At 38.7% G+C, this 22158-nt stretch overlaps 1 protein-coding gene across 4 annotated transcripts in view; it reads left to right on the plus strand.

The window, feature by feature from the left end:
• Positions 1–22158, plus strand: part of LOC107088568 (tensin-2-like) — an 83888-nt gene that overhangs the window by 38866 nt on the left and 22864 nt on the right. For all 4 annotated transcript variants that reach the window (XM_015380829.1, XM_015380827.1, XM_015380828.1 and 1 more), the window contains exons 4-9: positions 11590–11628; positions 12028–12069; positions 13760–13809; positions 14435–14618; positions 20325–20375; positions 20495–20617. In XM_015380829.1, the coding sequence (XP_015236315.1) occupies positions 11590–11628; positions 12028–12069; positions 13760–13809; positions 14435–14618; positions 20325–20375; positions 20495–20617 (489 nt within the window). The remainder of the gene's footprint in view (positions 1–11589; positions 11629–12027; positions 12070–13759; positions 13810–14434; positions 14619–20324; positions 20376–20494; positions 20618–22158) is intronic.

Below are 22158 nucleotides of genomic sequence, written 5' to 3' on the forward strand. Positions count from 1 at the left end.
GCTCCTATGTAATTATAAATAACGAATTCTAAGGCAACGCAAATATTAAGGTTAAGAGGCTGAGCTCGTAGATGATGATAAATAACAGTGATGTATAATATATTACATTTATGACTGTATATCCCAGTAATTATTACACACTGTAGCCTTAAAACAGATTTATGTAAACATCCTGTCTGGTAAATTAGGCCATGAAAATACAATATCCAAGTTTGGCTACTGCTCTCTAATGAGAATATCTTAGTGGCACTTATCAGATTGAACTATCTGGAAATTAAAGGCGCCAATAAAGTTAAAGCTGATATATTTTTCTCATTTTCATTTCAAAAAATTGACTGCAGTTGACTGTTTTAATGAGTTTTTGGCTATGTAAAACAAATGGCTAGTCTTGGCCACATGATCTGTCTATGGCCAAGAACCGAAATTTGAACACGTACTTTTTATCAGAGGATTCAACAAGTTTCAAAATCTCTGAAGATAAGGCGCTCTGCTCCTGTCTCCTCATCCATCCTGTGTGTGTGGCTCTGTGTGTCTGTGTGTATCTGTGTGTGTCTGTGTGTGTCATTCTTTGAGTTCCACTGCAGTGCGCATGCGCATGTTTCGTAGATATAGACAGGAGAGGCAGAATAGAGGCTCATGCGTGAATGTCCAACGAATAACTCCTATTGTTGTTTCAAAAATAGAAAACCTGCTTTCATTACTTAGTTATGCCCTGGATTTTGTAGCGTTTGTGGACGCTACGTCGCTACTTGATAAAAATAATAACGAAACTACTGGAAAGTTACTTGATAAATAAAGCAGCAACGCTACGGTCAAGCTACTGGAAAATGTAGTTAAACTAATAGCTTCGCTACATGTAGCGGCGCTACTGCTCATCACTGACTGTTTTTTGTAAATTATATTTCTAACTTGAAGAAAGAAGTCTGAATAGTTAATGAACAAGATGTGGGGACATTGCAGAGTGTTAGAGGTGTTAACATGAAAGATTTTGAAATAATGTCTCAACTCATTTTTAAAATAAATAATTTCAGATAAAAAGATGCAGCCAAGTGCTTCTGATCAAAAGTCCTTGATCAGATCAATACAAAGTGTTACCCTGAAAGCAGGATTTATTTTTTATTCTGCTTACCTGAACCCTACGTATGTTAACGCAGCTACTTGTGCCAAATAGGTTCAAAGTAACAAAAGTAAATAGAAGATTCAGACAGTTAGAAATCATCCCAGGAATGGATAACCTAGCAAAACTAACCAAATGTCAAAATGTTCAATGTCCAGAAACCCCACCAAAAAAACTGAAAACAACAGGCCTCATTTAGTAAGTTAAACATTAAACTTCCTCACAGTGCCATTCAAAACACACTGAGAGAGAATTGTTTGAAAGGAATGAAGGATAAAACCTATTAGCTCAGAAAAAAACATTTGTAGGTGCCTCCGAAAATCTGAAAAGAGAAATCAGAAAGCATGATGTTACGGGTCTGTGACAAAATGGTTCAGTTTGTGTTTACCACTTGTCCCTTATTCTTTGTTCTGACTTGTAATGCTTAAATTTAAACATTAGTTTGCAACTTTGCTTAACTTACTATCCCGGTGGTTTAGGGTGGAGATTAGTATAGTTTCTCTTTCTCTTCCAATGTATGAAGCATCTGTGGCAAAGTTTGATTCAGTCTTTCCACAGGGTTACCCAGGGAGATGATCCTGTTTTTGTGGCCTTGTTTTTGGCAGGGTAGGCTTGCGCAAAGTTGGTGAAATTGTCGACCACCACCAGAATATACTCAAACCCGCCTTTACAGGATTCTAGATGCAGGAAGTTGATGCAAACAAGTGGTAACCCAGATGTTATGCTGCCCATTGGTGCTCTATTGTTTGTTGCTGGCCTTTTCTGCTTTAGACATCGGCACTTTCTTGTAACATACTCTTCAATCTCCTTGTCCGTGAAAGGCCAGTAGAATCACACTCAAGCTAAACTCCGGTCTTTCTCCATGCCAATGTGTCGCCGCCATGTGGAGTATGATGGGACGGGTGAAGTCAGGATATGCTTATATTGGCGGCTGGGTCAGCCTGTTGATCAAGCACTTGAGGACCTCCTGATGCTCCTTGTCCCATTGAACTTGAGCTCCTGCTGTTTCTCTTCAAAATGTTCTTTAGATGACTTAGACCAAATCGGAGATATCTGGTCACTAAGTGTAGCGGGGGGAAAAAACACCTCATAGAGGTTTGTGAAGGACGGGGGTGGAAAAGCCATAATCTGCTGTATACTTTAATTTTAACTTTTGGTGCTGGTTCTTAGATAAGGGGAAATACCTACACTTTTCTTAACAACAGACTAGCAATCCCCAAAGCCACCATAAGATAATTCCTGGGGGTTTGTGCAATGGCCTGCATCCACATCTCTGCATCTGAGTTGTATTTTTGAAGATTTTATCCCTGATCCCATTAAAGATGTTTTGGATGAAATCTTTTGAAATCTTTAAGCTGGGCATACACTGTGCGATTTTTTTCAATCGTTGCACGCAGCTACAGCTCAACTGTAGCTGCTTGCAACCCTGCGGTTTCATCATACATTGTACAGTGTGAGTTCACACTTCACAATGCATGTTCAGCCCAACGCTCTGATGCATTCTACTTTCAATTCAATTCAGTTTGTTTATATAGGGCCAGTTCACAACACATGTCATCTCAAGGAACTTTAAAGTTCACCAGATCATACAGTCAAATTGATTCACAGTTTACTATTTAAGGAAAACGAGTTGATTGCATCGACTCATTGACTCGGATGCAATCCCTCACACCTTCTCACACTGTATGTCTAAAAGCAACGTCGGACTCTGCTCCACAGTGAGATGGAGCTACTCAGACTCGTCTATCCGGAAGCCAAATGAGTAGAACAGGAATATGAAGCTCACTAGAGTGAAAGAGCTGCCTTGGCAATTTGTGCAATTTTGTGCACAAAGCCCTAAAAAGAAAAGGCGACGATGTATTTGGACAAAGACATGGCTGACGAAATTGGCTACTACAGTCTGTCAGTTTTATAGAAAGAATTCTATTTCACTCGCATCAACACCATGCCTCTGTGTTTACATCGGAGAGGAAGAAGAAAAAGAAGAATTCTTGTTTACGCATGCCCACTGAGCGATTTGTCCAAGGCGGACCTCATGATTCCTGATCGAGAGGTGGACTTGGGAGGCTGATCGCCCCTCGTTACCCCCTGTACACTACACGATGCATGATCAAGCTAAAAGTCAGCCCAATCGGAACATTCTCGCACGACTGGAAAATCGCCCTGAAAATGGCAAAAAAATCTCAGCCCAGCTTTGACTAAAGCCCAGCTTAAGACGAATGTGCTTGTTGTTTCTGAGTTCAGTCCCTGATCACAGTGAGTATGAAAGTATAAAGGTCAGAGCCTGCATCAACTTTTACTACTGATTAATTGCCACTTTCTTTAGTCCCCTCAGTATCGGGGCTGTGTAGGCGCAAGCCTACACATCAAAAGAAAAGCCTCCCTAACTGCAGAAATGTGAAACAGGGTTTAGGGATTGGTTGCATATTTTTTCCTCAAATTCCAAGTTTTGCTCTCAGACTGATTTTGTAGGAAGTCGGTTTGGTTTCCAGAGATAGATTACAGCGACCATTACGTCTACAGCAAACTCCCCCGTGGTGTCAAACCCACAGTATTTTATTACACGACTGTTTTGGCATTGTGTGGTGGTTTCCTGTCCAGCATGACTTGCCTGACTCCGCCTTGCTGTTTTCTTTTAGAAGAACAAGAATTCTATGGTAAAAGTGGGTAGCAGTGCTAAAAGTAGTTATGTGAATAGGAGAGTTTGGCTTTTCTCAGTTCTAATGTCCTAAATTCTATTGGATCATAAATAAAGTAAACATGCTAATTAGCAATAGCCAGTGCATATATTCTGCTGATATTTAAAATGTGTTCATTGAATTGGAAAACAGCAGGAATAACTTTACAGTTTTCCAAGGAAATATGATGGCAGTCAAATTACAGTGGATACAGATAATTTCATTTGATCACATATGGATCTATTTTAAGCATCTAGCTTATCATCGCTTGGTGATATTGTGGTGTAAAGCCATGTGTCATCTGTATAATTACAGTAACTGATGATGTTGTTCGCTGTAATCTGACCTAAGGGATGTAGATATTAAAAGTTCTGGTTACAGGGCCTCTGCAACCAGATAACTCTGTTCTAAAGTATAACTTTTCTAATTTACTCATGGCCACTAACAAGGGCCTGAGCCCCTGTTGTTTTCAAGATGAAACTCATTTAGGAAATGTTACCAATAATGAAAAGTATTTGGTACCTAAATGTGTATTTTGACCTTATGCATAATGTTCATTTTGAGTGAAAAAATCCTGACCAAATCAGTAGATTTATCATCAGAGTTGGGCACGTTACTTTGAAAAAGTAATTAGTTATAGTTACTAGTTACGTCTCCTAAAAAGTAACTAACTGAGTTACTCCACAATAAAAGTAACTAGCTACTAGTAAAAGTAACTATTGCGTTACTTTTGCGTTTCTCGCCCCTGTAACCCTCACCACCCGGCCCCCACCTTCTCAACGTGTGTTTCAAAAGCCAGCTGAATAGAGTAGACGACAAAGACAAGGACCTGCAGAGAGTTTTGCATTTATTTTAACTCAACGTAAATGACATCTGGGGGGACACTATCTGACGACCTATAAACCCCGTCAGATAGTGTTCCCCCTGTATAACATGGGGAAAACGGTATCTGATGCGGTGTAAATATCATCAGGCTGCATTACCTCTACTCATGAGCGTGAAGTTCTTTAACAGGGCATTCAGATCTGGTGAGTGTATGAAATTAATAACTGGGGATGTCTAATTCTGAAATCCTTTGTGTTTGGGTTGTTATAGATACTGCAACATCCATCCATCCATCCATCCATCCATTCAGGTTTCTCCCTTTCTCCGTATAAGCTAACATTTGATCGTTCACACTCTCCGTAGTTCCCCTGTGGCTTGAGCACAGGGCGGCTGTTACGCGTCATTAGTGAGCATGCTTGCACGGTTAATCTTGCCGCCTGCGCTGTGCAGAGATGCAGGGGAAACCTTATCTGATGGGCAAGCGCAGCTCGACGTAACACTGGTATTTCCATCTGGAAAATGCTGTTTTGCTGCTGGAGTCCTCCTCACTCTGTACGTCAACACCCGCCAGCAGAAACACCCACCTACCCAACTGACAGACAGAATCTCACTATACATCAGCCATTCTCATCCTCCCCTCTCTCATGACAAGGCGCACACGAGTCATATCATGAAAAAAAGGTTAATTGTGCGACCTGAGTAACGTGCAGTAATGGGGTGTCAGCAATGGTAACTGCATTATAATTACAGTCAAAGTAATTGGTTAGATTACCTCGTTACTAAAAAAGGTAACGCCGTTACTTTCAATGCTGTTACTCCCAGCAATGTTTATCATTGATTGTTTATCACAGATTCAGTTGGATGGATCATAAAAAGCTTTAAATATGATGATGGTACAGGAACCTGAATTGGGAATTATGACTCATTAAGTGTTTCATTTTAGGGCCAATTTGTAGAGCTTTTCGTTGTATTTGTAGTTTTGTTGAAGATAAGAAGCTGACTTATGCATTTCGAATGAACAGGATGGACAGGGTTAGTGTCACGAGGGTTTGTAGAGAACCAAAATGCAGAGACGAATGCAGAGATGGATTTTTGCAGAATTAATGATCAGGGTGGTGGGATATATCCAGAAATAACTAGCCAGGGAAAACAAGAACCAGAGGGTAACACAGGACTTTAGCGGCCTATCAAGGTAATCCAGCAAAGAGTAACTGCAGAGGAGTATATATGCCAAATAGAAAAATAAATGGAGTAGCCAACTGATTGGGAGCAGGTGTGGACAGTAGTAACTAGAAGGGAGCTAAAGGAAAGGAGAGGAGCACAAGGGGGAAACAGAAAGTAACCAATGAGGTTTGACCACAGAATAAAGGAAACTCCACCAACAATTGCTCAGTCGGCCATACGTTGGACCTGACCTCCTCTGAAATAGCTGGGAACGGTCTAGATGATGACTTTATCAAGGTGTTTGAGAGAATACAGAACTTTCAGCTGTTTCATAGGGGAAGTTGAACATTTAGTATAAGGCGGAAAAAAATTTGTTAGGGTGTCTTTAATCTAGATTAACACTACATGTACAACCTGAGCCTCAGCCAGGGGGTGGTCCCCACCCTGTGGAAGACCTCCTGTGTGGTTCTGGTTCCCAAAACGCCACACGCCAGGGATCCGGCACACTTCAGACCAGTCACCCTGACCTCTCACCTGATGAAGACGTCATCGTTCTCGCCCGCCTTCGCACCGTGGTGAGTCCCACCCTGGACCCTCTGCAGTTCACCTACCGGCCCATCATCCGAGTAGATGACGCCATCATCTACAGTACCTGCTGCAGCGGGCGCTCACCCACCTGGAGACCACTGGGAGCACTGTGAGAGTCGTGTTCTTTGACTTCTCCAGCGCTTTCAACACCATCAGACCGGTGCTGCTGAGGGGGAAGCTGGAGGACGCTGGGATGGACAAGCATCTAGCTGACTGGACCATCAACTACCTCACTGACCGTCCTCTGTACATGCGGCTGCACGGCTGCCAGTCAAAGGTGGCACTCTGCAGCACCGGGGCCCCCCATTTCTTTTCACCCTCTACACCTCGGACTTCCCCTACAACACGGACAGCTGCCACCTCCAGAAGTTCTCAGATGATTCGGCCATTGTGGGCTGTGTGTCTGAGGAGAACGAGCTCGAATACCGGTCGGTCATCATGGACTTTGTGGACTGGTGTGAGAGAACCCATCTGTCTCTGAACACCAGTAAGACCAAGGAGATGGTGATCAACTTCAGGAGAAGTCCGCCACCACCCCCACCCCCGTCAACATCCAGGGCCAGGGCATAGAAACTGTGGAGAATTTTAAATAACTGGGTGTTCACGTCAATAATAAACTGGACTGGACTGGACTTATATTTTTTTATTTTTTTTATTTTGTTTTTCATTGTGTGTGATACATGTACACTTGCACCTTAATTCTTATTTATCTTGATATACTGTATATATCTTGATATACTGTATATATATTGTTTATTCTAAATGCACCGTTTTGCTCCTTGTTTGCACCTTCTTTAATTACTATGCCAATATGTGACCAGGGAATTTCTCAGCTGGGAGATCAATAAAGCTCGTCTAATCTAATCTAATCTAATCTAATCTATAAAACTAATATTCTAAGTAGTGTATGTGTTAAATTTGTATTCTGCTCCTCTGTGTTTCCAAAATATTCTTTTTTTCTGAACGTACCCCCACCCCCACAAAAATATTTCTCACAGCAAGAACATAACAAGGCTTCCACCTCATCCCCCAGTTATCCCTCTGCTCCTAAGGGGAGAAAGAGCTGTGCAATATCCATTAGCTATGCTTCTTTTGGCTTTGATGGATCAAAGAGCATTTTTAGGAAGTCAAAAGAGCCACTGCCAATGCAGAAAAGCAAAAATGTTGAAAGAGTTAGATGACCGAGTGTTGGCAATTGCAGAAGGAGAGGAGAGGGCAAGGATGGTAATGGAGGACAGGTTGTGTAGGAGACAGTGAATAGCTGTCAAGGCTTCCAGAGTTTCCCCACCTAGATCCACCTGAGAAGAAGGACACAACACTGTGTGAGCAATACTTCACACTAGGCTATACAGGGAAGTAAATGACAGCACTAGAAACTAGAAATTGATTTGGAATGTGCTAAAATGTGCTGCAGACGAGTCCATGATGTACTCTGCCTCTTACCCATAGATTGCAGTAGGTGGACCATGATGACAGTGATGAAGCAATAGAATATGGGAGGATTATCTATAATTATTATTGCTTAAATAAATGCAGACAAAACCTGAATTCAGAGCACGTTAAAGCCTTCTTTATTCCTGACTCAAGCCGTTAATTGAAAATCTACTAAAAACAAAAAAAAATGGTGTTTACAAGACCTTTGGTTCCAAATTTTGGAGAATTGACAAATGGGAAGTGTTTTGTTTGTTAAAAAAAAAGATTAGTAGGGAAACTGAAGTGGGGAAAGGAAGGAAATATTAGAATTAGGAGTTGATAGGCAAAGGAAGCGAGTCTGTGAAAGGAAACATTTCCATAAGTACACCTAAAAAACAACAAAACATTAAAGTTGTTTAACGGTACAAAAAAAAGGTATTCAGGATCAAAAAACAGTCTGGAAAAGTCTGACTACATATGGCATCCATCCATCCATCCACCCATCCATCCAAGCTCCCATGCATCCATCCATCATAGCTCTTATTTTTTATGTTTAAGGTCTGACCACTGTAAGAAGACTTGCCTGATCCTTAAAAAAGTTTTTCGGGTACAAAAACCAGGGAAAGGCTCATCCTATTAGCAGGTACAGATTGATCAACAATTTCAAAAATAGCCTTAACATTTCTGATGACAGAAATGTTCAAATTACTGGTCGGAGGATATGTAAATTATGTATTGTAAACAATTAACACCCACAAAACAATTAATCAAACCTGAATGAAGTGGTCGTGCCTACATTTAGCAAGTTTTGAAGTCAGATCACATGCAAACATTTCTGTAGTCTTTGGTAGCAACAAAGGCGGTAATGATAAAGGATGGGTAGTGAGTCTACATGTAAACATAAAACTGTCATAATAAACAATATTAGAATATTAGAATACAATATTAGAATAGCATTAGCAAAACATGTCTGCACTGGACAGATTAATGCTAAATAATGGAAGACAATAGTTTTCATTAAGTTAAACCAAACAAAAAAGAAAAACACCATAGCTGAAGTTAAGGTAAAATGTTTATTTTTTCCCCTTTACTGGGTTAGTACTAAGCACAATAACTTTGTTTAAATTATTAGCATACCTTGGATTGTGCTGTTTTCGGTTAACTAAAGAGTTATTGGAGGTAAAGATGAAGTTCACTTTAAACCTGACAGTGGCTGCTCTCAGGTATAATATAGGTCAAACTGTAAGTCATATGAGGTAACCAGGTTAAACTGACAATGATAAAGCTTTACATTTTTTTATTATTTTCATTACTTATACTTCTCATTATTACCTCTAACTCTACACCTTAGAACCTTTTTTAAGAGTAATTCTGCTTCCCCTGGCTGCCACTGACACAAGCAATTTCCTCACCTGTTTTCCCTTCCACACACATTTTATTGATCACCTGCAACACCTCTACTATTTGAAGATGCTTTTTTTTTTGCATCAGCAACACTTTTGGAGTGTGAAATAAAACTGAGCATAAATCCTTGGTATTTGAGGATGAAAGCATAGGGGAAAAGCAAAGGAAATAATGAAACACATAAAACCCAGGAGCAAAAAAATCCATTAAAGAACATGCCGACTGGGAGATAAAAATAAATGGAAAATTAAGTGATCAGAGCAAGAAAGAGAAAAGAGGATGACATTTGTGGATCAAGATGAGGAGGCTACTGTAAAAAGAACATAGTTAAGAAGAGGGTGGGTGGAGGTTTGTGAGCAGGAAGCTGGTGCGTAAGCTTTGGCCTGTGGGGATGGAATTTGCTGCGGTGTCCAGTGTTTTCCCTGGCTCTGAGAAGCCAGCCTTTCAAGGCCCCTTGACTTGGCAATGCTAGAGAAGGATGAAGAGAAAGTAATGGTAACCAACAGAGAATAGAATCAATACAGTATGTCCACTAGTGCAGCAGCTTGGTAAAAACGTATTCTCTGCCACCTTTTCAAAAAAAAACTAATATATCTGACAGGTTATTGGACACAACTGGGCCTCAGATACTGTTTGGACTGTGAAGTAAACTTTTTTTTCCATCTCAGATTATTTTTTCCCTTTAGGCAATGCAGCTATCATAAAATACTGGTATATTTATATTCTCAAAATAGGAAACAACTATATAGATATGTATAACTATACAACCTTATTGAAAAAACTAGGAAATTGTGATTTAAACTGCATTCCCATGTGAGAAAACATCAAAAACATTTATCCTCAAAGTGACTCACAGAGAAACACTGTCAAGTAGTTAATTGATAGCCAAACCCTTCTTCCTGCAGTTTTCGTCAAACATGGCAAGTCTCTCAATTTAGCTCTTTATCAGCTCCTCTGCTTTCCTGTTGATGTCTGAACTTGGTTCAGAGCAGCGGTGAGCATCTGAGCCCCCTTCCAAAGACAGAGGACAAGAACGCCCAACTCAGATTGCCTGTTTGGTGACACACCCCCAGGATCAGGGCCTCTGTAACTTCCCCTCTGTCCACAATGAAATCTAGACAAGCCCTTGCCCTTTTCCTGTATCCAAATAAACAGTCCATAAAGGGCTGTTTGGCAAGAACATGGACACATGCGTGTGAGCATGTGAGAGCAAGTGTGTGTGTTACATAAGCATGATTATGGGTCTATTAGAGCTGCTGTTCAGCTCTGGCTTCTTTTAGTTACAGTTCACTGACCTGTCAGCCCAAAGCGAACATGGGAATGAGACACAATGTTTCTGTTTGTCTGCTTTTTATGTCTGTTCTCCAACTGAGTTTCCCCATCTGTCCCCATGTATCTCCATCGTTGCATATACTTCACATTTTGTAAACATCATCATTGCATCCCCACATCATTGCTACTTATTCTACACAACAGTACAGCTATTCCTCAGCTTTGCTCAGGATTCTTCTAACCTTCACACTAGTTGAGAAATGCAGGTGTCTTAAAGTTTTGCTACTCTGCAGTACAGTTTTATTTGTGTAACTAGTTGAAAACATCTGAATATGAAGTCAAGAGAGTGGTTACTCTTTTATTCAAAAGTCTGACACCTAAATTGTTTCTGTATTGACCTTTAAATAGGATTTTTTTTCCCTTTGTATATTTAAACAGCTTAAATTTAAGCAATTGAACACATTTTCACTTTAATTTCTCCCCAAAACAATCACCTATAAATATTACAAATATTTTGCCACATTTTGCTTTGTGACACAACCATGAGTGTAATATATGGGATGAGCTTCCAGATATTAAGAGTAATTGGTTCAAAATAATGCTGATATCTTGTTTTCAAACCTTTCTGATTAACATTTCCACAATCAAAGATCCATTTAACAGACTAAGACACCTATATATACCGTTTATAGTTTCATTGTTTATGTATTTATTAAAATATAAAATTAAAAGAATTTTAGAACGGAATCAATTGAGCATATCTCTATTAACCCTCAGGTCCCCATCATTTTTTATTTATTGTAATCAAATTAAACATATTGTTCTCTCATGCTTTAGATTCCCAGCACATTACGCTCTCTTTATTAATTTTTTTATTTTACTTTTTCTATCATTTAGAAATGTGTTACCTATTAGCCCCAATTGAACTTCCAGAACACCTATCAAAATGACTGTGAAAAGAGCATTTTGGCAGCAACATTTATTAAAATTTTGGAAGCAATTTGATGTTTTCCTTTAATTTGTTCTTATCTTTTTGAATAATCCGTAAACTCTTATGTTCTCTGATTGCTTATGAGTTTTTCTTTGGGGATTTTTTTGTTTAAATGTATCTGTTTCTGTTTGTTGCAGGTGAACTCTATGTGTGTTCAAGCTCCCTCCAACGATCTGGTGAGTCCCTCATGCTAAACATGTTATTTTCCTCAAACAATGTGTGAGTAAGTTTTCCCACCCAGTCTATCCAGAGTTGGGAAGCATGGCTCTCTGTTTTGAGCTGTTCTCTGGGAAGCTAAGCAATCAGCTCAGTTGGAGCCTTTCCATTTCTGGAGGGAAGTTAAATTTCAGCTCGGGGGCGTGGAATAGTTGATGTTGTTGTAGGAAGTAGTTGTGTTTATCCATTAGGGAGTCTATTTGTTTAATTAACTCTGCTTTCCTTCCTCTGTTTTGCCTCTTGCTCTCTCCCCTTTTTTATATGTTGCCCCATTTTGTCTGCCTTTCCTTTATTCCTTGTCCCATCTCTCATTCCTATCTTCTCTATTTATCCCATCACCTTCTCTTCTCTGCTCCTAGCCGCGTAGAGGGACAGCTCCTTCTAGACACAACCAGCACATGGTGAGCACATTTTCCTTTCTGACTTCTCTATTTACTTAAATCTTGTCAGTAGCATCAATTCTGTAAAGGAAATATATCAAAATATGGTTGAGGAAAACAAACTGTAGTTGAAACCAGATGTTTGCATACACAGTAGAACAGGACAAATACAGCTTTTTTCTCACTCTCTGTCATTAATCAGGCTAAATGTTTTATCAGGTCAGAACATTTTACCAAAGCAATTTCAATTTGCCAAAAAAGCCAGGTTAAGGAGAGGTACCTTTTATTTCTTTTTAGAAGTTTAAGCATACTAAGCTACCTTAGTTACTTAGTGCCCTCAAATATTTTGGAAATGCAGGAAAGATCTGGGTATCACTTTGTGAGCTTCATTTACACATTACAAAAAAATAGCTTTCTTGATTCACTTTCAGTTGAATTATTTTCATTCATAAAGCTCCACTTAACAACACATGTCATCTAAAGACACTTTATAGAGAAAGTCAAGTCATCCAGACTCATTGGTTCTACGTTTTGTATCCAATGAGTCTTTGAATTTGCAGGATAAGGTCATTTTGGATGAACATGTGGTGACATAATGCTTGCATTATGTCAATGACTTTACAACAATCCTTATACAGAAGATACATACAGAAGAAAAAAACTCCCTTTTAACAGGAAAGAACCCTCCAGCTGAAGCAGTCTGAATGTGAGCGGCCTTCTACTGAAGCCGACAAGGGGTTCAAGAAGACACAAGCAGACACACAAAATGACATAACAGCACTGTTCCATTAAAAATTACATGTTAGAAAGATAACTATGAACTATCTCCATTGTTGACTTTTTTTTTTAGCAAAGAAACTGTTTAACAAATGTGCTTTGAGTTGGTTTTCAAGCAAAAAGGCTATTATAAATCTTGAGTTCGTAATAACAGGAGTGAGAAAGTCTGACCACATTATCTGAGCTGTTAAGTATAAAGGTGAAGATGGCATGTTGTCTGAGTATTTTGGTGTCATAATGAGGAGAAGTGGAAATATTGATGCAGGCTATACAATCAATTTGTTAAATTAGTGCTTGTCAGTTTATTATAATCCTTTATCATTAGTATAGACCGGTAGTAATTTTGAAAAATTACTATACCAGTGGTTAACTAACAAACTCAAACAGATTAAATACCTGAAGAGGAGCATCGCAATATGCCTAAGCAATGTTCTATCATTTTGTTAGAAATATTAGCTCTTCTAATTAGAACAGGTTCAAAAAGAAAACACTAACACTTCTGGAGGCGTTATTTATCTTTGTTGTATCAGAAAACACTTAAGAACATATTAGTGCTGCACAAAACATTGTAATGAGTTAGCAGACTCAGCTAAAGTGATGGATGTTTGTTCCAGCATCTAACTTAGAGTCACCTACATTGTGAATCTCATGCTAAGAAGGAGCAAATATGAGGTTTAAAAAAGGAAATAATGTTCAGCCAATTTTAGTCTGTTTACTGGTACTGTTCAACTGGTAGCATTAAAGGAACTATGAATTTATTAACCTTTTGGTATTTAATGCAAATGATGTTCATCGTGGCTTTTCTTAGATGTCTAGTTGTAATTTCTGCCTGAGAATACCTTTGTTCCATTTGTGGCATCAAATCTTATCCAAATCTGTAATGTAATCACTGATGATGTGAAAGACTGATGAAGAGGTCTTTTTTCTTTAACAGGGATCAACCAAGTCCCTAACCTACACAAAACAGAGGAACACCCTTCCAAGGTAAAATCTGTCTCTTTTATTAATTTAAATTTAATAAGGCACAGTATATCACAAACATGCCAACATATTTGGTAGTCTAAACTCTGACATGGCATTCAGTACTCCTAACCCAAACTGTGACCTTAATTTTGCAGAAGACCAATGACCTTCAGTTTGTTGTAAGATGAAGGTTTAATTTTGCCAAGCGATGCAGCTACTAAGTATGAATTTTGTTACACAGAGTTTCCAGTTTCTCATGTTCCCCTTTCTTCTCTACTGCTGTTGCCATCCATCCCGAAGGAGGTTTCATCAGACTCTCTGGTTTCAGGCTACAGAATGCAGTTTGGGATAGTGCCTCTATTTTTTTTTTCCCTTCAGAAGTTTCAGTTTTTCAGTTTGAATTTATCTGACAATGGGAAAATAATTTTAAAAGTAGTTTGACATAAGGAATATTAAAAAAAAAAAGGAATTTAATGATTGGATAAACATTTTTTGCATACAGTTTGGGAAAATTTAGAACATAACTCTATCAAAATGATGTTCCTTGGCCTAAATCTGTTTTTTTTTATTGTAGATTGTAGACTCTCAAACATAATAGCAGAATAGGAAATACAATCGTACCTTCACTTTTTTCTCCATTTACCAGGAGCTTCAGTGTGGACCGTGTGATGGAGCGCGTGATGGAGCGAAACTATGACTTCGACCTGACTTACATCACGGAGAGGATCATCTCCGTCTTCTTTCCTCCAAAGTTAGAAGAGCAAAGATACCGGCTCAACCTAAAGGAAGTGGCTGCCATGCTCAAATCCAAACATCAAGACAAGTTTCTGGTGAGGAAACGCATTCGCTTTCTTGTTAATTGAACTCAGTGTTTTTTAAACAGCAGCTGGATGGTAACCATTTTAATTCAGTTTATTGAGTCCAATTCAGTTTATTTATATTCACAACACATGTCATCTCAAGGCACTTTACAATTCAACCAGATCATACAGTCAAATTGATTAAAAGTTTTCTATCTAAGGAAACCCAGGTGATTGCATTGACTCATTGACTTGAAGCCAATCCCTCACACTAAGCATGCTTGTACCAACAGTGGAAAAACTCCCTTTAAACAGAAAGAAACCTCCAGTAGAACCAGACTCAGTGTGAGCGACCATCTGCCGATGCCAACTGGGGTTCAAGGAGACAGAAGCAGAGACACAGAAAGAAGAAGAGAGACATGGGGATAGGTGGGGAGTGGCGGCCTAGGGGTTAGGGTATAGAGCTTGGATTCCTAAGGTTCTGAGTTAGAGCCCCACTCCCACAGACTTGGGTCTCTGAGCAAGACCCTTAACCTCACACTACTCCCCGGGCGCCCCATGATGGCAGCCCACTGCTCCCCAAGGGGATGAGTTAAATGCAGAGGTAAATTTCCCCAATGTGAGATCAATAAAGTGTAATTATTGTTTTTACTACTATTATTTTTATTATACATACGGCATCTGTCAACCAGCTCCACAGGCGGCCCCGTCCATGAAACACACAGCCAGGCAGAAGAGCTCCGAGCTAGCCCCCATGACAGATAATGAAACAGAGCACATCCAGCTAGGCACTGTCTAGCTGAATGTGCTCAAAAAAGAGAAACAGGAGAACACGGAAAAAACGGGCTAGCTCAAACATCTTTAAAGAAAGGGGTTGTTGGCAGCAGCACAGCTGATATTTACCTACAGGATGGTGTCACAGTCAAGCAGGAACAGACCAGATGAAGCTGAATATACTGTATATACCTGGATATACTGTATATATATTGCAAACAAAAGTTTTAAACCTACCTTTTAAAGTAGACAGGGTGTCTGCCTCACGGACTAAAACTGGTAGTTGTTTCAATAGGAGAGAAGCCTGATAACTCCAAGATCTGCCTCCCATTCTACTTTTAGAAATTCTAGGAACCACCGGTAAACCTGCAAATTGAGAGATTGATATAAACAATCAAATCTCTTATGTTAGATGTAGCTTGGCCATTTAAGGCTTTATAAGTGAGAAGGAGGATTTTAAATTCTATTCTGGATTTAACAGGAAGCCAATTAAGAGAAGCCAGGATAAGAGAGATATCTCTTTTCAGTTTTCATCAGAACTCTGGCTTTGGATCTTTGGATCACCTGAAGGCTTTTAACTACAGTTTGTGGAGTTTCTGATAGTAACATAGTCCAGCCTTGAAGTAACAAATGCATGGACTAGTTACTCAGCATCACCCCTGGAAATGATATGTCTAATTTTTGGCAGATGAAAGAAGCAAATTCTAGAAACCTCTTTGATATGGGACTTAAATGACAGGTCCTGACAAAAAACACCAAGATTTTTTTTTACTTTATTATCTGAGATCAATTTAATCCAATGCAAATGAAGTGACTGACTAATCTTTTACTTCTTTTTCAAACACTCTGATCCAAAGACTATAATATCTGTTTTATCTGCATATAAGAGCAGAAAGTAAAGAGTCATCCAGGTTTTTATGTCTTCAAGACACGCCTGTAATCTATGTAATGGGTTAGCTTCATCTAGATTTCTAAAGCTGAGTATCATCAGCATAACAATGGAAATGAATCCCATGCTGTCTAATAACTCTACCGATTTGGAGCATATATATATAGTAAAGAGAATTGGTCCTAGGATTGATACCAGTCGTACTCCACAGGTAACCCTGGAGCGTAAGGACGATTTGTCATTAATGTTAACAAAATAAAATTGGTCAGATAGATAAGATTTAAACCAGTCTGGTGCTGTTCCTTTAATTCCTACAAAATATTCAAGTCTTTCTAAAATATTATGATCAACTGTATTAAATGCAGCACTGAGATCCAACGGGACGAGCACAGCTACAATTCCATTATCTGAGGCAATGAGAACATCATTAGCAACCTTCACCAGTGCTGTTTCAGTGCTATGATGAGTTATAAAGCAAGACTGAAACTTTTCAAAAGGTTAATTATGGTGTAAGTGGTCACGCACTTGTTTGGCAACTACTTTCTCAAGAATTTTAGAAAAGAAAGGAAGATTGGATATAGGTCTATAATTGGCCAAGTCATCTGGGTCAAGAGACGTATTCTTAAGTAAAGGTTTAATTACAGCAACCTTAAAAGCCTTTGTTACGTATCCCTGTTACAGGGATAGATTCATCACATCTTAAATAGAGGAGGAGATCAAACGTAATACTTCCTTAACCAAACCTGGCTGGAACTGGATCTAACATACCGTCACAAAGGGGGTGGTTTGACAGGACCCAAATGCAGACAAAAGCTTGAGGTGGTTACTAGAATGTTTTAATGACAAATGTTTAACAGAAGCAAAAATCCCCCAAAAAATAGATCTACTAAAATCCAAAAATGCTCAAAACTAGTGATGTTATGAGATGAGCCGAGGCTTCGAGGCGTGTGTCGACTAATGGAGGGGGCGTTTCCCCGAACCGCGTGTCGAGGTGTGATTCATTTAGGGGAGGGGCCAGAATTGATGACGTCCGAGGCCTCACTACCGTGATACCACATGACCGCTTCGCGAAGTATTTCGGGAAGCGGGAAATTTTGACAGGCATCTAAACAGCCTCAGTGTTCAGTCAAGATGTGGGAGTTTGGAGGATAGAGTTTGGATAGATTCTAAGAATAGATTGGTTGGAAAAACAACCAATCTAGTTGCTTAAAACTATTTTGGTGAAATTAAACAATGCAATGATCAAAATCTGAGCAAGCCACCGGACACAGTTGGTGTGAACACGTTAGTGTTAAATAGTATTTTCTCCATCAAACAATTAACAATATCAGTGGCGTCATCTGTACGACACGGACTCCCTCTCCTGAGGTTGATGGTTCAAGATCCACCTTTGGCTTTTGAAAGTTGCGATTATACTTAGTGATTTTGGCCAATGAGCCTTTGCATTGGTTTGCCCTAGTAAAAGTATAGATTGGGTATAAACGCTGCCAAATTAGGCCGCTTTAGCCAAAAGATTGGCTGAACTAAAACTTCCAACCCGATTAAAAACCAAAAAATGTGGAAAAACTATGTTTGAATAAAAATTACTAACACCTTTCGTTTTACTCATCGTTGCCCAATTTGCACAAACACTTTCACTGTCTAAATTTATTTCACTAAAATGGCAGAAAAATTGCACCTTAAATGAAAAAAGAAAAAAAAATCACATATTTTGTTACAAACTGTAGTTCTTCACCAACCAGTAGGTGGTGACATATTCACATGGAGCCTCATGAACTGTGGGGATCGTTGAAGCAATTTGGCCAAACGGTTCAATGCCTCATGAGGCTTCATCTCACCATCACTACTCAAAACCAAGAATACTCACAACAAGAAGGGGACAAAGGAATGACGACAAACCAGCACAGAGTGACTGAGCAGGAGGAGAATAAATGGGAGAGAGAAACAAAGACCAGGCTAATTAGCAGATTGGGAGCAGGAGTGAACAGAGGCAATGAGGGAGCTAAGAAAAGGAGACTGACACAAGAAGACAAACAGGAAATATCTAAAAACTCAAATACAATCAAAAATACCTAGAACACAAGTATGAAAAATAAGACCAATGAAAACTCAGAGATAAAACTTGAACAACACCAAAACCATGACACATACAAGTTGAAGGCTTAAATGAAGACAATAGTTTTGCTAACTTTGAAAGTTCAGCTGGATCAAAGCAGTTTAAACCCGGTTCAGATTCTATGGCTACCTCATATACTGCCTCACNGGTGGTTTGTTTTTTGGACTGTACATACCTGTTTTCTTTCTGCCTTCTCAATAATTCTAAGGAAATGTCCATTGGTTGATTTGTAATGTTAATGTTTTCCTACATTTTCTTCTGTTATTGGTGCGTTTTTATTGGTTATAAATATCTCTGTAGAGCTATTTTAGCTTTATTCCGTACCATATGTGCAATAAGATCCTTCTGATACACTGTAACTGTTTGATTTTGCACATTAGAAAAAGTAAAAAAATTATAATAGGAAAGCCTCATTTTAACTTTATCACTGATCACTGAAAATGAATAAGAATGAATGATTCTTCAGGTAAGGGTCCAAAATGACCAAGCAGGCTGCTACAAATAAAACTCAGAAAAATATTTGCAGAAACTAGTTTAAAACTATTTATCATAGTGTATTTTGTTACATCACAATACTTTAAAAGGCATGGAACATTGAAGTAATACTTACAGCTAGTAGTAACATCATACAGGTTGACTTAAAAAGAGATACATTTTTTCTTCCTGTAGCTTTATTTTGATTTGCATTCATGAATTGAATATGTTGGGTCCTATTCAGGAACAGTCCAGATCAGTTTATCCTGTGGTTTATGCCAGCTGTATCTTTTCCATGTACATTTGGAGCTCCATGATGGAAACTGTTAACCCACTACTGTATGTTTGTGTTTGCAGAGCGGACCAGGCTCTCACTACTCTTGCCATGAGGAAGTTCTGTGAAGATAAGGTGTCCTCTTCCCTCCAGCCATCCCAAAACAGGTAGAGGCTTCAAAGGAAATAAGTTGGAAGGATGTAGAAGAGGGGTTGGTGTCCAACATCATGTTTAAGATTACTGAACTGGATTGGCTTACATAATATTGTGTGATTTTTCATTGATATTAATCAATAGGGTTAGAGTATTTCCATAAAAATTCAAAAAATGAGGGAGCTAAGAAAAGGAGACTGACACAAGAAGACAAACAGGAAATATCTAAAAACTCAAATACAATCATAATGAGGAGAAATATGCTGTTCTGGCTTTACAAAGGGTTCTCTTATACAGCAGTAAACTACTTTTCCACACTGAGTAAGATTCCCAGTAACATGTAGAGTGCCATTTTTATCCAGTGTATAGCATTTTACTTCAGAGTGCACAGTTCTGCATTAAACCAGGGAGCCAGCTTTTTATTTTTAAAGTTTTTCCTTTTCAAAGAGGCTGCATTGTCTAAGGCAGTACACAGAGAACTAGAAAAATCTAAACTATTCACATATTGAATAAAGCCAATAGTATTTAAGATAGCTTTAAAGGCTGCACTTAAGCTATCACCTTCAATGTCAGGATGAATCTTAAAATCCCCCACTACTATGACCCTGTAAGACAAAGTATTTATACTTTAACTGCAAACAGCATGGCAAAGAAGACAGTTCTTTTCAGTTTTCTCTATGCCACTTACTTGAATTCTACTTTGTTAATTCTAATAGTATCAATGAGCATGACTTACTTCTTTTTTAACAAAAAAACTTGTCTAAACTTTGGTTTAGCCTCCTACATCTACCCAGCAAATAAAAATACGGGAAAAGAAAAGATGAACAGTTCGCTCCATTTGTGAACTTTGAATTCATAAATATTAGTGGATTTAGGTATTCTAAGATATGTCATCTGTCATATTAGCTGGAGAATTTACTTTTCTTACAGAAATCCTTGATGTAGCTGATTGCAAAATAGAGCTTGACATTTAAACTGTAGCCACAACAGATTAAAAACACACATAAAACTACCAATAAATATGCCCCTGCATTTTCTTTGACTCCTCTGTTACAGCTCTTGAATCTCTCCGAAAGACGCCATGACATCACCCGACTAAATCCTAAGGTAGAACTTTTCTTCTTGCCTTGCTGCTCATGTGTCACTGATAACTTGATCTCCCCCACCCCCCTTTTTAACCATCTCAGCCCCGTATGTCATTGCTATCCTGTCTCATCAAACAACAGGTCCACGACTTCGGCTGGCCTGACCTCCATGCCCCTCCACTGGATAAGATCTGTGCCATATGCAAGGCCATGGAGAACTGGCTAACCTCTGACCCCCAGCACGTGGTGGTCCTACACTGCAAGGTCAGGGTGCAAGGGGCCACCAGGCAGACAGGAAAAGATTTTTTCACAACACCGATGTAGAGCCCTGATTTGAAGAGTTTTTGCGGTGATTTGGTTGCACAGTATTAAATGAATTAATGTTGTTGTAAGAGATTGAATTAAGGTTACATGAAATATACATTTGTAACAAAATAATAAAAATTTAATTAAACTTAGGTTCCATTTAGTCAATTTATCTTTCTATGAAGATTGTTTAAAATTGGAATTATTTCTTCTTCGGTTTCCTGTATTTCTCGAAAGTTTAGTTCAGATTTATTGCAGGAAAATCTATTGCAGTCCTGGAAAGTTGAGCTTGTTTAAATGTAAATGAATCTTCTGACATATCGAAGTTGCAAATAAAGCTTCCAATATGCAAATATTTGATTAGATCTTGGCTAAATTTAGGGCCGTTTGTTCCAGCTTAACAATATCTGAGATGCCACGTTGAGGGACATTGGTTGGACCAGCATCAGTCCCTCTCCTTAGCTGTTCTGAGTGGGAGTCCACTGGGATTTGAAATCTTCTTTCTGCAAGACTTAACAACAACAAAAATTTCATCTGATGTATTTTCATATATGATAATTTCATGTCTTTTCTTATAGGCTCAATGTCTAATTTTAGTCATAAATGGAAGTTGCATGTATGAAAGTAGGAGGTAACTTTAAAAGATAAGTCAGGGATGTCTGGGAACAGATAGGGAAATTCCTAAAATTGTTGACTTATTTGGGGCTTTGGTGGAGATTATGGCTACTGGATTTCTCATCTTCTGTTTTTCCTGTGCTTTCAGTAGATTTGTGGAGAATTGGCCTTAATTAAGCAATTTAAACAATTAGCCTTAAATTGTGATTCTGCTACACACTTAGAAAACAGCTAAAAATCGAAGTTATGTAGTCTTTGTAGTTATCGAATAACAGTAAGGCAACAGTAAAGTTCATCAATAAAACTTAATCTCTGATCACGAATCCTGGTGTAAGCATTTTTTAATTTGACAGCATTTTAGCTTAAATTAGCTTAAAGTCAAATTTCTCAAAAATGTTAAATATTTTCTAAGAATTATAACTTAAGGTTTTGTCATTACCAAGGACCAATTCATACCTGTGCAAATGACTGAACTCCTGTGATTTGTTGTATTTGTTGATTTTGGTCTGAAGAATTTAAAAAGTAAAAACCAGACAACTCCTGGGCCCTGCCAACTTTCCAGGACATTCCAGCTGCAGGAAATTATCTTCCAGCTGCAGATCATGCCATGAATCTGGAAAATTAGTTGCTGTCAATGACAAGTCTTCCAGCAGGAGAACCACGCAACGATACAAGCTTTAATTTGTGCTTGTTGTGTTAAAGAGGCCCTTTACGATTTTCTGGAGGGGTTCCCAATTGGAATTTAGAGCTGGAATATTTCTGGAATGTGTCAGGAAGGGTTGAGCTTTCGTTTTGACATTGCAGAAAGCTTTTTAAGTTCAATTTAGCAGCTTATGCATATACTATATCTTACATACTCTTATACTTATACTTATATGTACTTA

This window comes from Cyprinodon variegatus, unplaced genomic scaffold, assembly GCF_000732505.1.
Source record: "Cyprinodon variegatus isolate N-32 unplaced genomic scaffold, C_variegatus-1.0 Scaffold222, whole genome shotgun sequence".
Lineage (NCBI taxonomy): Eukaryota > Metazoa > Chordata > Actinopteri > Cyprinodontiformes > Cyprinodontidae > Cyprinodon > Cyprinodon variegatus.